Source organism: Athene cunicularia (genome assembly GCF_003259725.1).
Source record: "Athene cunicularia isolate RWA chromosome 1 unlocalized genomic scaffold, athCun1 chr1_part1, whole genome shotgun sequence".
NCBI classification, from domain to species: Eukaryota; Metazoa; Chordata; class Aves; order Strigiformes; family Strigidae; genus Athene; species Athene cunicularia.
This window is the reverse complement of record NW_020799091.1, coordinates 36,125,211-36,141,927: the sequence shown is the minus strand read 5'-3', so window position 1 is coordinate 36,141,927 and position 16,717 is coordinate 36,125,211. Positions and strand designations below refer to the sequence as shown.

The window sequence follows — 16,717 nt, the reverse complement described above, 5'->3', positions numbered from 1 at the left end:
CACCCTTTGTAATTCCCACTTTTCTATAAGATGCTCCACTTCACCTCCAAGAACTGCTGTGTTACTGTCATCCAACAGCAAGAATCCATTTCTCACTTCAACAGTGCCTGAAAGCTTTATTTTTGTTCCAGGTGGAGTGTTCAGGCTAGAAGTAAAAACAAAGCCCAATATTTCAAATTAATTTATTAATACTTTGCCACCAATAACATATACACTTATACTTCCAACACTGTCATATTTCATAATAAAAAATTAGCATCAAAAACCTCTGTAATAATTCCTTCAGCATCCACAGTACTTCTCAATAGCTTTATTGGAACACTTCCCATTCATTACACAAAAATGCCATATTGCAAATTAGATTCTAACAGAGATGAATGCTTGCAAATTGTCTGTTTGGTTAAAATCCAATTTAACAATACCAAACTAAGGATGTGATTTGCTTAAACTAACAGAAGATATCTCAAAGTCAGTTATCTAAGAATAAGTTCCTCATCCTAGGATGTATTTATAGTTAATAAATAGAGGATCTCCAGATGATTAATAATCTCATTTGTTTTACACATTTAACTGAGGAGAAAAAAAAAAAAAAAAAAAAAAAAGCTGTTACTAAAGAAGCTTTCTATACATTACTAACAACCAGGACTGTACCAGAATAAATATAAAAACCATGCATCTTGTATTGCTGCTTCTCTCATCACTCTATCATTTAAAAACATATGGATGCTCTCTGTGGTCAACTCCCACAAGGAGGTACCTTATCTTCTTTTCATGTGAATCTACCCCATGAAAACCAACAGGAGATGCATAAAATAATTACCCATCTCCAACCCATAATTGAAATACATGACAAGCAGCACAAGCTGTAAACTGATTTGTCTTGTGAGGAAACAGGACACAGTCAGTTATAAGCTTTCAGTTGAGAGACAATAACCACTTTAAAATAAGTTGAAGCTATCACTGCAATCACAGGACCATACCACACGGTGAAGAAGATTCACAGTGGAGTAAGCCAATTTCAACACTAGTGGCATTAACTTTAGAAATATTAAAGAGCTTTTAGTATTGTACTGATAAAAGCAAAGAAAATTAAATCAGAAAAAACAGACATGAAAGAAATACAGCAAAAAATGAAAACTATGCAAAAGGGGCAGAGGGATAAATGGAAACCCTAGTCATGAAGAACTTATTTAGAAGAAAACTGTGGGTTTTATTCATTTATTTAAAGAAATACTATGTACTTAAACAGCATGTTATTCCATGTTACTGGTCCAACTTTGAACCTGAAACAACCACATACACAAATTAATTTTTCATACAAAGTTACTTGAAAACAAGAGCTCACATCATTACTAGAGAGTGATGTATTCCCTGACATTTTTGAGATTTCTCTAAAAGCTTTCAAATTATGTCTTCTGCTGTGCATTGTTCTTTTAGTATTTTATGATCTAGAATCTACTTACACAGGAGCCTGTTTGCCTTCCCTTTCTGGTCTCTTCATATTCACATTGGAATATACTATTTGAAGTTCTGCTGGCTCAAGCTAAAATTAAAATACCATTAAGTGTTCTACTTTTTAGACAGAACCACTCTAAACTGCAAGTTGGCTCCTGCTCAGAGTAGCGATTTAACAGTAAAAGATGACATTCAAAAATGAAGTACATATCTTTATCTAACTGTTGCAGCTAGCAGAGAAAGAGAGATGAAGAAGGTTCTTTTTTAAACCAAAGGTATCTGAATTAGAGTGAAAAGCAAAGCACCCCAAGACTCCAGAGACTAAACACTAATTTTCAGCATCGTCATAACCAAACACACAAAAAATCCCCACATTCAACAGTAATTATCCCTCTTACCCTTCATTTTTAACTGAAGAAATATTTACTAATTCAATCTAAGTTAAAAACTTGCCCATGGTAAAGAAGCAGTTGTCTCATTAAATTAGGTGTGTGTGTCAGGCCTGTGACATCCCTGCTACCAAAGTCAGGCAAAAGATCTGCTACTACTAAAAATTGGGTATTTGGCTCAAGCTTGCACACACCCAAATTGCTTCATGCCCTGTCAACTCCGACTCAGCAGATGGCTGCAGAAATCCAATTTCTTCCATCACGTACTTCAGCAGAAACAGTACTGTAAATTACACTGATATACACCTTTGCATGCTGAATTTAAGGCCCTCCTTTATACACAGAAGTCAAGCAGGAAGTCCGTTTTGTCAAGCATTTTTTCTATATATTACTAAGGACACTTCTATTACTTTAAGAACGTTTACGTAGCAAATCAAAACTTTGAAAAGAAAGTTGTTCACCTTATTTTTGACATGCTACTGTATTCTATAGCTGTGCAGCTTGTGTGTCCATCAGTCATCTGTAAACGTAACATTCTGGGAGCAGCCTGAGATTCTTCATTATCCTTTGGTGCAGCAACATTGCGTATTTTCTGTATTTGCAGAACACATGGCCCTTCCAGCTACATATGCAAAACAGAAAAAACAAAACTGTTAACACCATTAAGCAAACACCCTGTAATATCTAGACACATTAACAGATGCCTCCAGGCAAAGGAAAATGTAATTTGATCAGGCGGTCATGTTCAATTTCTATCACTCATGTACTGTATGTTCTAAAGCATGGTAAAAATGGCTTTTTCAGAGAAACAGCTGTGATGCTTCATACATCTCTGTGATACCAATTATGGAAAAGAAGTGAATGAAAAGAGTTGGGAGGGCAAACAAACAAATAGAAACATAAATATTGTCACTTCCAACATACTATGGAGTCCAGATAAGATTTCACATGCTGTACCAGTGGGTCTCATTGACAAAGTGTTCTAAAGAAAGAAAAAAACAGCTTTGAAGACTATCTGGTTGTATTAAGAGTACATTTCAAGTACAACTGCTTTGTAAACACCAACTAGAAACACAGCTTCTTCAAAAAGAGGTACAATCAGAATGTAACATCATCAATGGACATTGTTATCTGTTGGTTACCTAAAAGTGAAGAATGATTTACGCACCATGGCTTATGTTACCAAATACAAAACCAAAACCCACAAAACTCCAAAACCAACCAACCAAACCACTTCACCACATTTCAGTTATAGCTGAGCACACAGTCATTCTGAGAAATAAAAATGAATTATCTGTTAGTGCTCAACTATCTCTAGCACCTAAGAGACTAAGAGACAGCAGGAAAGCTGAAAGAGACAGCAGAAAAGATTAAAAAGTCCACATTTCATCAGCTTCTTCCCTTTAAGCAACAGACTAGGTAGCCCAGAACACAAAATGAAAGCACATAACCATATAATAAATATATATAAAGAAAAGAGAAATTAATATAAGAATAGAAGCAGTGACACTAGATAAATTAGAAGATGAGGAAACAGGAACTTTATTTAGGATGAGATCAAAAGAGAAAGGAAAATACTTTGGAATACCATGAAAACATGAAATCGTACTCAGAGGAGGAAAATAATCACTAAAAGGAGCAAAAGCGGCACCCTACAGAGTTCACTTCTTAAATGGTTTTGTGATCTTGAGACAATAGCCAGTAATATAAACTAAAATTTCTAAATATTTTTTCATTTAATGACAGTTTCAAACAAATCTAAAATTTGAAGGCACCTGCATTGTTTATGACTTCAAATCCAACCACGGAAAATACAGTTATTGGGAAGGTGGATTTCCCAAAAGCTGAAGAAGTTGTTTATTTGAAGTCTACTGAAACCTGAAGCTTTCTTATCTTTTTTTCTTCAATACTGAATGTTTGAAGAAAAAAGCATAAATAAGAACAGCATTTTTTGCAGATGCTGACTGAAACTTATTTCTTTTATTAATAGTTAAGACTAATTCTGTTTCACATAAAAATGGAATTTTTTTTCCTCTTCAACAGAAACAAAACTGGATAATGTATAATATGAAAACAAGTTGCCTCCTCTATCAGTTGACTACAGTAAAGAAGCCACACACAAAAAAAACAAACAACCAACTCTTCCAGATTTTTTGTAGAGTGATTTTTTTCTATAGTAGTGAATGAACCACAGTGCCACACTCAAGTGCAGACTTTTGATCAAGCAACACATGTCATAAATTAACATGAGCAGTTTTTAACTTTATACAGTGTTTTCAAAGTAATGGTGAAGAAACACTAGGCAACTGAGAAGCTCTTCTAGTTAACCACAGCTAGGTTTATCACTCAGAGGACTAGTAGCTTTACTCTGATGGCAATTTTCTTTCACAAATGTTGAGTAAATTCTAGTTCTAGGTACTTGGTTTTGAACAATTTTTTGGCATATTTCCTGAGAACTCTGGAGTGCAAATAAATCAAGGTAATCTAACTATGAATAAACATGCAATATGTTCAGGGGTTTGTGCCCAGTGTCAAGCATACACTACAATAAAGCAGAGCTGCATATTTGTTGAGCTTTGACAATAGCGTCTACTTAATCAACAAAGAAAATTACATGTAACTTCAGAAAACAGGTGCAAAAGAGGAATGGAAATATGTCGTTTTCTCAAGTATACACCACAATAACATCACAACTGTTTGTGTAGACTTAATCAGGTCCTTGGAGCACCCACATTTCCTAGTCCCAGTTCAGCTCATTTCCCCTCTCATCACAAATAGCACATGCTGACAGGAGAGAAGAAAGTCAGTTTTCCTGCAGAACAAGAACAACCATCACTGGATTCCAGGTGAATCCAGAAGACCTATGCTGGTAGTCCTTGTGTGGACTAAAGTGTCACTGTGAGAACCAAGGAAAAGATTTATAGTAATTTATCAAGTGCGCTAAGTAGTAAGGCTGGTTATGTCCTAACTATAAAGGTTGAGTCGCTTTCCATTATAAAAACGCAGCTTTCAGTTCTCTTACTAACACTGTGAATACTTCATACAGTAATGTTGGATATATCAGACAATTTCTTTACAAACCTCAACTACTGTGATCCTGTGACTGTTTCTTTGTATGCAGTCCAGTATTATTATTTAACTAATGCCTTCATTCTTAAGTTCCAAATAGTATAGCTGTAGCTTGCTCTCTCCCCAAGTATTTACAAACTGGACGAACAACAGAACATGTTAAGGCTGGAATGCTATAAAAAGCATTTCAGATTAAAAAAAAACTAAAAGAGAAACAAGTAGAAAAATAAATTTCATTTTATGTGCTGCAGTATAAACAGCTTTCAGTGATTAGAGTGTAAGGGATGCAAATGAGTAAAGAATATGGGCTAAATGAGTTGAGGAAAGAAGACTAGCTTTATCCATCATTAATCCCATAATTAATGCTTTGTCTACTTTTTCAAGGGGAAAAATATAATAGTATAATAGTAATAATATCTTATACTGTATAATGTCATTATAATATTTATACTGCAGATGTATGGGAGAATTACTGGGAAGGTTAGAATGTGATACATCAGAAAGAGGATTGAATGTAAATGGAAGTTTAAAATACAGTCGCTGAGACATACCACACCCTCCTCTTTATCTACAAAACCTATTAGTGCTAATTCAAGAACACACATGACTCTTGGAAAGTAAAAAAACACAAATGCAAAACCAAAGTAAATAAATAGCCACACTATCATATCCTAGAATATACTCTGATCTTTCTAGACACAGTTTAAATTAATTAAAACATCATTCACTTACATGTAGTTAGCTTATAAGCTTCTTCAATACAAAGAAGCATATCTGATTAGTACTTACACCATGTCAGAAAGCTGGTTAATACTCAAGGATCACCTCCTCCAAGCTCAGGATTGATGCATCCTGATGAAGAGGAAGTCAGGTAAGAACATCAGGAGGCCTGCGTGGGTGAACAAGGAGCTCCCGGACAAGCTAAAGGAAGCCTACAGAGGGTGGAAGCAGGGACAGGTAGCCTGGGAAGAATATAGAGAAACTGACCAAGTAGACAGGGATCAAATGAGGAAAGCCAAAGCCCTGAGAGAATTAAATCAGGCCAGGGACATCAAGGGCAACAAGAAAAGCTTCTACAGGTACACTGGTGATAAAAGACTAGGGAAAATGTAGCTAGTTCTCTATGGAAGGAAAGGGGAGACCTTATTACCCAGGACATGGAGAAGGCTGAGTACTCAACTTTTTTGCCTCAGTCCTCACCAGTGGCTCCAGTCACACTGCCCAAGTTGCAGAAGACAAAGACAGGGACTGGGAGAATGAAGAACCTCCCACTGTAGAAGATCCGATTTGAGACCATCTAAGGAAACTGAAGGTGCACAAGTCCATAGGACCTGGTGAGATGCATCTGCAGATCCTGAGGGAACTGGTGGTTGAAGTGTCTAAGCTACTATCCATCATACTTGGCAGTCCAGTGAAGTTCCCACTGACTGGAAAAGGGGAAACATAACCCCTATTTTCAAAAGAAAAAAAAAAGGAAGACCTGGGGAACTACAGGCCAGTGAGTCTCACCTCTGTGCCCGGCAAGATCATGCAGCTGATCTTCCTGGAAACTATGCTAGGGCACATAGGAAATAAGGAGATGACTGGTGACAGACAACATGGCTTCACTAAGAGCAAATCATCCCTGACAAATTTGGTGGCCTTCTGAGACAGGGTTACAGTGCTGGTGGATAAGGGAATACCAACTGATCATCTACCTGGACTTGTGCAAAGCTTCTGACGCTGTCCTGCATAACATCCTTGTCTCTAAAAAGAGACATGGATTTGACGGATGGAGCACTCAGTGTATAAGGAATTGGTTGGATGGTCACACTCAAACAGTTGCGGTCAACAGCTCCATGACAAGTGGAGAGCAGTGATGACCAATGTTCCTTAGGGGTTGGTGCTGAGACTGTCATTGTTCGCCACCTTCGTTGGCAAAATGGACAGCAGGAGTGAGTGCACCCTCAGTAAGTTTGTTGATAACACCAAGCTGTGTGGTGCAGTTGACACGCTGGAGGGAAAGGATGTGCCATCCAGAGGGACCTTGACAATCTTAAGATGTGGGTCCATGCAAAAGTCATGACGTTCAACAAGGCCAAGAGCAAGGTCCTGTGCATGGGTCAGGGAAATTCCAAGAACAAATACAGGCTGGGTGAAGAGGGAAGCAAAGAGAGAGGGCAAAGAGAGGAGCCCTGCGGAGAAGGCCTTGGGGGTATTAGGGACTGACTATGAGCCAGCAATGTGTGCTTGCAGCCCAGAAAGCCAACCATATCCTGGATTGCACCCAGAGAAGTATGTCTAGCAGGTTGAGGGAGGTGATTCTCCTCTTCTATGCTGCTCTAGTGAGACCCCACCTGGAATACTGTGTTCAGCTCTGGGTCCCCCAATATAAAAGGACATAGAAACTTTAGTGGGTCCATAGGAGGGTCATGAAGATGATCAGGGGGCTTGAGCACCTCTCCTATAAAGGCAGGCCGAGACAACTGGGGTTGTTCAGCCTAGAAAAAGGAAGGCTCTAGGGAAACCTTACAGTGACCTTCCAGTATTTAAAGGGGGCCTACAGGAAAGATGGGGAGGGATTCTAGTGATAGAACAGTGGGTGACAGTTTTAAACTGAAAGAGGGTAGATTCAGGTTAGATATAAGGAAGAAATTCTTTACTGTGAGGGTGGTGAGACACTGGAACAGGTTGTAATAGGGTGTGCCAAGACATTGTGGCTGCCCCTTCCCCGAAAGTGTTCAAGGCCAGACTGGACGGGGCTTTGAGCAACCTGGTCTAATGGAAGATGTCCCTGCCCATGACAGGGGGTTTGGAACTAGATGATCTTGAAGGTCCTTTCCAACCCAAACCATTCTATGATATGATTCTATGATGTTCAGAAAAAAAAAAAAATCTGAAATATTAACTATATACACTGACTGGAGCAAATCCTGAAAGTCATTAAGATTATTTTGTATCAGTGCTCTTCAAACAGTGCTTATACCTGACTCAGTGTCTGACAATTAAGATATTACTGCTCACAAACTGCCAACCTTACAATGAAAGGAGATTCACCAGATCAACTAGGGTGACAAAATGTCTAGAAGCATACTTGCCAACATGATCAAGGTAGAGGATAATGTTCTAACAAATCAATCTCTTCAGATCCCTATAGTTACACAGATGAAATTTCAAATGACAACCAACAGCTGGTTAATAATTTTCAACAAGTTTTGCAGTACAGCAACTAGACTATATTGTACTCTTTTCAAGGCTGTGACTGCATTGAGGTGAGCAATCCTAAAGGTGTTGCTTTGACACACTGAAACTGATCTGAAACAAAAACTAGTCAGCCTCTCACAAAGATCTAGCTTATCGTATCTAAAATTTTTTTCTGAAAAATATGGAAGTAATCATACCTTTTTAAGATCTCCTGAAATAGGCATTAGGAGCTAAGAACATAATCAAAACACTGACGAAGGTGAAGAGTTCAAGGCCCACAGCTTACCTAAGGCTGCCAAACAGCTATTTCTAAAAAAAACTATGACTCAGTTTGATCTGTCAGGATAACCACACAAATAGTGTTGGCAATTATCTCAACTGGAAAAAAAAATCAACTAAAAATATGTAGGATAATTCTTGACACATGCAGTTTCAAATGCAGTTACATCAGAAGACAGGATGTAGCAATCACTGTCACTGGAAAATAAAGATGAGCACCTCAAGACTGAAGAGGTTTTTTTTAAATGCAGATCAGTTGTAATTAGAACAACAAATCTGATCGTCCCTCTTAAAAAGAATTTTTAAAGCCTGCAGAAAACCTAAATTTACAATCAAAGAGACACTAAAAGGCAACAAAGTCAGTTGTATTAAAATAATGAGACAGAAATTGGGAAGCGTATGAGTAACCTTAAACAGGACTTAGAATCACTGGTAATTTACGTTTTAACTATTTACCACCAATCCATCAGTACTCAGCATCTCGTGAGCTCAGAAATTAAATCCTTTTTGAATGCTTCATCTGGAATAAGTGTTTCCATTGTAATGGAATATAAATACTAAAAGAAAACCTGTTGTGCCTTACACATAACATCATTACTAAATTATACATTATAACTTTGTAGTATTTGATTTTTTATTAAATTAAAAATACTTAATGTATATTTATAGTATATAGTCATCTAGATGGAAATGGGATGGTTCCACTTTTTTTAAATCCTGTGCAAATGTGGCCATCTTGTGGTTAATGGTGGTAATAATGATTTTTTTTAAATTCATACAAGCCAGATATAAATGAGTGAACAAAACATTTCTGTCTATTAATGACTGAACTTGATAACCATCTATAATGGCCAGACACCTATTTTTTTAGGACTCTATGCCATCCTTTATGTAAATAGTTGCATACTTTTTGTACATTATACTACAAAACAAAGTTATTTTCTATGGAACATGCAAATGTATCGTATGTTCTCAAGATACAGATAAATAATAATGATCCTAGTCTTGGATGAGAGGAACAACCATAGCATATAATTTCTATTGTTTCCTGAAGCATTTGTGAACCACAAATTACATTTTCTACCGAGAGATTGGATTAAGAAGTCTCTCCTGTTTCAACCATTGCTTTACTTGCATAAAGTAAATACTCTCCTTTATAAACACATAGTTCTGTAACATGTAATATTTGCATACATTGCAAACTAAATATCAGCATTTATTAAGTAGTCATATCTGCTTTATGTTATTCAAAAAAATTAAACAATACAGTCGAGAACGCAAAAATCCATTACACTATCTAACAGTCAGGGCTAAAAAAATATAAATAGGAGTCAAACACAGACTTCTGTGCAGTCAGTACTTCTTTTCAAAACCTGGAGGATTATCATCCTCCAGCAAGTGGTTTGCAGGTATTTGCTTTGGTTTGGGTTTTTTTTAGAATAATTTTCTAAGATTTATGATCCAAATACAGACAGTTGATTAAATTAAGACCAAAGAGAATTTTACATGTAAAAAATCCTGGGTCCTTAAGAAAATTGATAGAAGTGTGTAAGTCCAACATCTGTCTTTAACAAAGACCATGAGGGGCCATATTTTTCCTCTGTCTTGCCCATTTCCTCCACCTTTTTGAATTTTCTGCGGCTGTTCTCAAGAGTCATTACCTAGGAGAAAAAATACCCTCTTTCCCTGTATTTTCACTCAATAAACATTAAAAATGGAAGGAATCTGTAAGCACTGATCTCTGTCAACTATCTGGGAATCAGAAATACCTTGAATCAAACAAAACAAAAAGAAAGTTTGTATTTGACTGGATTTCGACAACATTCAATTTTATTATCCAGCCCTCCATCTCCATCAACTGTAAGGCAATCCCATGCAGCAATTTCCCAAGCTCCATTCAGTATCAGTTCCTTTTTTCTAGTTTAGGATCCTGCATATATATTGGTTTGTACCGCCAGTAAAAAAAAATGAGAATTCTCAAAATGGCACACAGTAACATAAAGCAGAACATACACTGAGGGGAGAGCAGCAAATTTTAATAGGGATCCCTGAAAATTAAAACTAGATTTTTCTCACCTTTTCCAGCTTTTCCGTTTTACAAAATATAGATGTATTTGTGTGTGTACAGGTACAGAAGATTTTTCCCATGAAAGGGTAGCTCACGGGTATTTCAAAGCACTAACCACCACAGTTTTCAAGCACACATGCCTTGTTCTGTGCAGGGGTTTTGTATTTTGTGGAACCAAATGGCACAACTGTGCCTTCTCTAGTTTGAGTTGAGAAACATAAAAAAAACCCCAAGTGGTGACTTGAACTGCTAAACTAGAAGCAAATATTGTAAAGCATGTAAGTAGATTCTTACATGTAACATCCATCAAATATTTGAGGAAATTAATGACACTTTTACCTTTAATTGACCACCTGAACTACATAACAATAAAAGTTTAGAAAACATCCTCTCTAAAGCAAATGAAAATATATCTAGTAACTTGTCCAAGTGATGAATGAAAACTGAACAACTACTTCTAAAGAAATCCTACCATAATGCAACAAAACTCAAAAAAACAGCACTACTGAAATCACTTTGAACTGAAATCACATTTCAACGGCAAAACTACATAAGGCAAGTATTGCCACAAATACAATCTTAATACTCTGGAGACTTACATTTAAAACAAATACATTTGGACCATGTGAATATTATATGATCTAAAATGCAAAATTCAGTAATACTCCAATTAAGCAACTGAGAAATAAACAGAGCAAAACCAGATGACAAAAAGCAATTATTTTGCTTGTTTTCCATATTTCAAAACCAGAATACTTAAGAGGAAGAAAAAAATTAAAATTACAGATGTAAGAAACAGCTAAACCAAATTCTTTTAGCACTGAAATGATAATCAAATTTATGAGGGCACTGAAGTATCTTTAGCAGCATGCTATCCAGAAACCTAAACAATCAGTTTCATAAAATACCACCCTGATTATTTTTTAAGTGATACATGCAAAAAACATAGCTCCACATAAGAAATAACAAAAAACTTTTCCCAGAAAGTTAGTCTAGTAAGTAGTATGTTACATGCACAGACTGCTGCCTGGCTAAAAACTATGATCCTGCAATACACCATCTCTCAAGTATGCTTTTGATATCTAACAATAATATTCCTGCTGCTGTTCTTGTAGAAGCCAGTGTTTATGGCAGTCACCACTCCATTTAGACAACAGCAGCAGCAGGGGAAAAAAAAAATCCTAACAGCTCTTAACAGCCTCTCTCATCAATCTTGCTTTCTTAGAACAAGCCTGCTTTGATTTATCACTATTTGAATTTCAACAGTAATAAAATTTGTTTTCCCAGAACTTTCACAACAGTGATACAGACTGTCAGTATTTGGAAGTTAGGGATAACTATTTGAATTGAGAAATACTACTAGGTTTAAAATAAAATTACTTCATTTATCCACTCTTAACTGCATGTAAGGAAGAAACCAGGGAGTACTGAAGGGGACAATTTTTATTTGTTTTTATCTAAATATACAACATATGTTAAAAATCTAGCACATCAAAGTTTCAAGTATAATACTATTCTGTAGCACGTAAAGTGTTATACTATCTAACATGGTTTATCCACATAACCTATAGGACACACAGTACTATAGGTCCTATATAAAGTGTATAGTTATGATCATGTATATCAGTAAGTCAAGTAATATAGCATCAACAGGTATCACTATGCAACAACCAAACAGCTGCTTTGCTTTATTACTAACCTGCTTTGTTGCCCTTGCCACAATGAAGGAGGGGAAAGAAATTAACTTCTGATACCACGTCACAATCAAACAAGTTAAATGACTTCTGAGTGATAAATTAAGTTGCTAGGACAGTTCCCATTCATTTAAGCATTTCAAAGTTGAGAAATAAGAGTCCTCTCTCTATGAAGCCTAGTGGGCAAACTAATATGTTCATATACTTATACCCATAATATACTCAAATATTGGGTTCTTTTGTATGCAAAATAATGACAAAACCAGACTAATGCACCACAGAAGGCTGTTAACACACAGAAACCACAGAACACAGAAAAACTGAAAGAAAAATATTGTCTACCTTTTCTACCTTTCCACCATTGATGTCACTGGGCAGGAATTTCTTGCCAATCGTTCTTAAATCTGTCTGGAATAAATACAGAAGAAAAGAGAGTATTAACTTAAAATATCCTGCTTCAGAAAAAATTACTATCATAAAATAGGAAAAAGAAGGGTATTTCTTCCATAATGCCAACTATTTCTAGACTACAAAAAAGCATCCTTCTAACTGCATATGATGAAAAAAAAATCAACAACTAGAAGAGTTTACAAAAGAAGCCCCTTTGTTTAAATTATATTGTTTTAATGACATTTTCAAAGAAGATTATAATGCTATATTATAAAACTATAATGTTCAATTATTAGACATAACACTGAGGTTTAACAGAGGTGAAGTACCTTCGTTCTCCATCTGGCGCTTAGCAAAAAGCATTTTTAGTTTGTGTATTTTTACATGCTCAAATCATTCATAAAGGGTTAGTATGATTTTTGAAATTATACCTGGAATAAAAGCTTACATCATACTACTAATAAATGCTTTTCAACTTAAACGTCTGATTACTTCTTTTGGAAGCAAGGTAGACAACTGCATCACATTATTCAGCAGCTCTGCAACGTGGCTACCGACAACATGACCAAAGGAACAAATCTCCACAAAAGCACGTTCCTCGCCTAACACTGTTTGGACAAGCGTATCAAATCAGGTGACACATCAGGTGATGTGTGACAAAAGGATGCACTTGATGGCTAAAAAGGTGCAGCATGTGAAAATAGTAAATGCAATAAAACCTAATTAGAATTTACACATTAGGTTATTTTAACACATTTATATGTGTTAAGAGGAAAAATAAAGCACAACAGTGCAGCCTAAAACACCTACGTTTTTTAAACGTCATTGCTTGAAATAAGCCTGTTGTTTTAAACAGAACATGATAGTGCAATTTACTGGACTGAAGCTGAAAACCGTCCTTTTTTATGATGATCATAAACACTTCCAAAAGTAGAAGGACTAAATGTAATTACTACTAGAACCTGCACACTAACTTGCCATCAATATATGCCAATGGACTATTGTTCCGGCATCCTAATCTAGAACTGAGCAGCACTATATTATCTGAAACATTGTAAACAAGTGGTTTATTCTGTTTTTCAGCAAGAAACACTGGTACCCTAACCAACAGAAAACTAGTTGTAGGAATGTTCTTTTAGTGTATTTACTCTAAGTATCTGTAGAGTGGGTAAGTACTCAACCCACTTTCTGTTGCACAAGATAGCCATGGATAGTGATAAGAAAGCACTTTCAGTTTTCAATCTGAGTCCACCTGAGGGAACTGATCAGTCATCTGTCAGTTATTTATTTCTGAATAGCACACAGGCTCCTATAAACTGTTCCCACATGTTTCATATCCATATAATTGACAAGTCTCCAGCAAGATGCTTTGCAATCACAGCAGCCAGAATGGGACACAAATTTTATAAATGCTTTGCAAGATCTTACACAAAATAAAAACATTTGAAGGGCTCAATGTACATTTATGTCTATTTCATACTTATTTAATCAATTCACACACACACAAAAAGTCAGCTGACTTCTTGGTTTCTTCTGCCTGAAATATGTCTCTAGCAGTCAACGAAAGAATTTGTAAGAAGTGGTATCTAAAGTCACTGTTATCCTGTCCTTCAAGCCACACTGCTATTCCCAACACTCAATCTTCTACATATCAAAACAACTGATTTAATGACAAAAACATTGATAAGCAATTTAAATTGGCTTTGAAGTATTTGCATAACATTTCTGGTTTATTTTATTTTTTGTATCTATCAAACTATCTGCGAATACAACACATACATGCACAAATTATTCCAGCATATAATTACATTCAGGGTAAAACCCAGCAACTTGGAAGTATTTCATTGTTTTTATAAAGCAGTAAAGCATTCTCAGATATACATATTACTACAGTCCAGAAACCAGATGTTTACCCTCTGCATGTTTTGTATTACATTCTTTGCATTTTTGCACTGTAATTTCACTTTACCTCTTTTCAAATTCATTACATGAATTGGTGCATGCATACATATGAGTGATTGAACATATGCTTCCAAGAATAAATGAAAGGAGCAGAGGGGATATTTTTTTCAGAGTATCATCTTAAACCAACAGTGGTTGAATCTTGAAGATGGACAAAATATTCCGTAACAAATCCCATTCACAATTTCATTAAGAAAGAATACTTCTCTCAAGTGCTGTACTAGATTCTTTTTCCCCTTGGAACTACATATAGTTATTACAAAGGACAAAGTTCACATAAATCCATATACAGTGCATGCAAGCTTTTAAACTTCTAAGTATGGAGGACTGAGAAGTTTTAAAGAAAAAAAAACATGTAAAATTCTCAAAACTCTTCCTTATGATTTTCACAGAATATATCAAAAATAAGTAACAAATTAAGTAGCTGCCCTCTTTTCATTGCTACTGAAAGAGAGCTGCCTTACTCATGTTTACCAAAACCAACAATGTGTATACTAGAATTCTGAAAAGCAGGAGGTTCACACGCACACTTTTCTTAAGTCCTTAAAAGTATTAAGTTGTATTGCTTCCAAGCTGTTTCTCTATCTTGTCTATTGTTGTATTTATTTGTTGGCAGGAATAACAACTGCTAATGCAGATTTCTACAGTAAATCAAAAAATCTGTTTGTAGTTACATAAATATGTACACATCACCATTAGTTTAAATATGCTTTAAGGAATATCACATCCAGAAGTCAAAGTAAGGGTGTTTTATTCATCCCAACAAACTAATATTTTGCACTACAATTTCATGCTCATGTCAGTACACAGCACTTCTGATTTTATTACTGCTTGTACTTTGACTTCAGATTTACATTTCATAAACATGAAAACATTTTCCTACTGCAAATTATGCTCGTTTTTCTCCTCCAGGTTTCAGAGTTTGGAATAAGTGTTATTTCCAAATAAAAATCACAAATCATACACACAAGGAGAGTCCTTTATATAAATCACAGACAAGAGTACACTTAATTAGCCACACAAACCTACACTTGAACCATTAGATATATCATTTTTAGCATGATTTGTCAGACAAAAGTTTTCACAATCATAACTTACATTAAGGGCAACTAGGATAATGTCATTTGTATTAACTTTTTCAGATGAACTTATGCAAGCTTCAATTCCTTCATCTGAAAGATACCTGTTAAAGAAAAAAATAATATTAGAACATCACATGACATATCTATTAGGCAAACATTTTTTCTGTATATAAGAATATTGTCTTTAGTTTATATCTTTTGTGCTGATAAAGCATGGACTTAAAAATACTTGGAAAATTATGTCATGTAATCAGTTTCTTTACACTCAGATTAAGAGATTTCTTCTTCCATAATTCCTAAATAGACAAATAAAAAGTTCTACTCAAAAAGTAACAACAGTCATCACCCCAATTATGTTGAACAGAGTAACACCAGGTGATGCCTGCTCCCTGCAAATTACAGGAACCTTGTTTCAACTTCAACCATTTGGGCTTTACTTGATGTAAATGGCATACTTTCACTCATGCAAGGAAAATCTAAACGAAACAAATAAAATAAATTTGTCCCACACAAAGCACAAAACACAACCACATCCACTTCTAAAGAGCAAGACTGTACAGTTAAGCCCTCAAGGGCTGGGGCACGTAACTCTGCCGTCCTATAGAACTCATACTTGCTTACCTGGGCTACAAAAAAACAGATAAAAAATGGAAGTGCATTACGGTGTATCAATAGTCAAATATGGTGAAAACGTTTAAATAAAAATAGAAAATCTCCTCCACAATCATATTTGGAAACAGTATTTGTGACCCTCATGGTGGTAGTTCAGGATTAGTATCTTTCTGCAAAAATTCTGTAAGCATACTTAGCTTTCAGATGAACGAATGTATTTTAAGTTTTCAACGGATTCAGCTCATCAGTTCAAAAAGGCTGACTTATTCTAACTTCCAGAAACACTTAAAAAACCTGTAATTTTAAACTTGAGTGGTCAGAAATTGTGGCATTTGTTATTCTTTTTGCCTAGTATTTCCTACTCACCTCCTGTTTTTATGTAGCTAGCAATCTGCCTTCTCTATACAGCTCTTATTTAAATACATCACAGAAATCATTAAATAATTGATATTTGCTAGATAATCAGTCTGAAACACAGTACTTGCCCAAATAACATTTAAACAGCTACTTATCAAGAAATCACAATTCCCCAAA

At 35.6% G+C, this 16,717-nt stretch overlaps 1 protein-coding gene across 2 annotated transcripts in view; it reads right to left on the bottom strand.

Moving 5' to 3' along the window:
* Window positions 1-15,673, bottom strand: part of TDRD3 (tudor domain containing 3) — a 65,048-nt gene extending 49,375 nt beyond the window's left edge. Inside the window, exons 1-4 of one of the 2 annotated variants that reach the window (XM_026843904.1) lie at window positions 15,588-15,673; window positions 12,480-12,541; window positions 2,306-2,466; window positions 4-145 (exon numbers count right to left, since the gene is read on the bottom strand). In XM_026843904.1, coding sequence (XP_026699705.1) covers window positions 4-145; window positions 2,306-2,379 — 216 coding nt within the window. In that variant the 5' untranslated portion in view covers window positions 2,380-2,466; window positions 12,480-12,541; window positions 15,588-15,673. Of the gene's footprint in view, window positions 1-3; window positions 146-2,305; window positions 2,467-12,479; window positions 12,546-15,587 lie in introns of both variants that reach the window. The other variant, XM_026843913.1, reaches the window with a different exon arrangement.
* Between the last annotated feature and the right edge of the window lie 1,044 nt (window positions 15,674-16,717).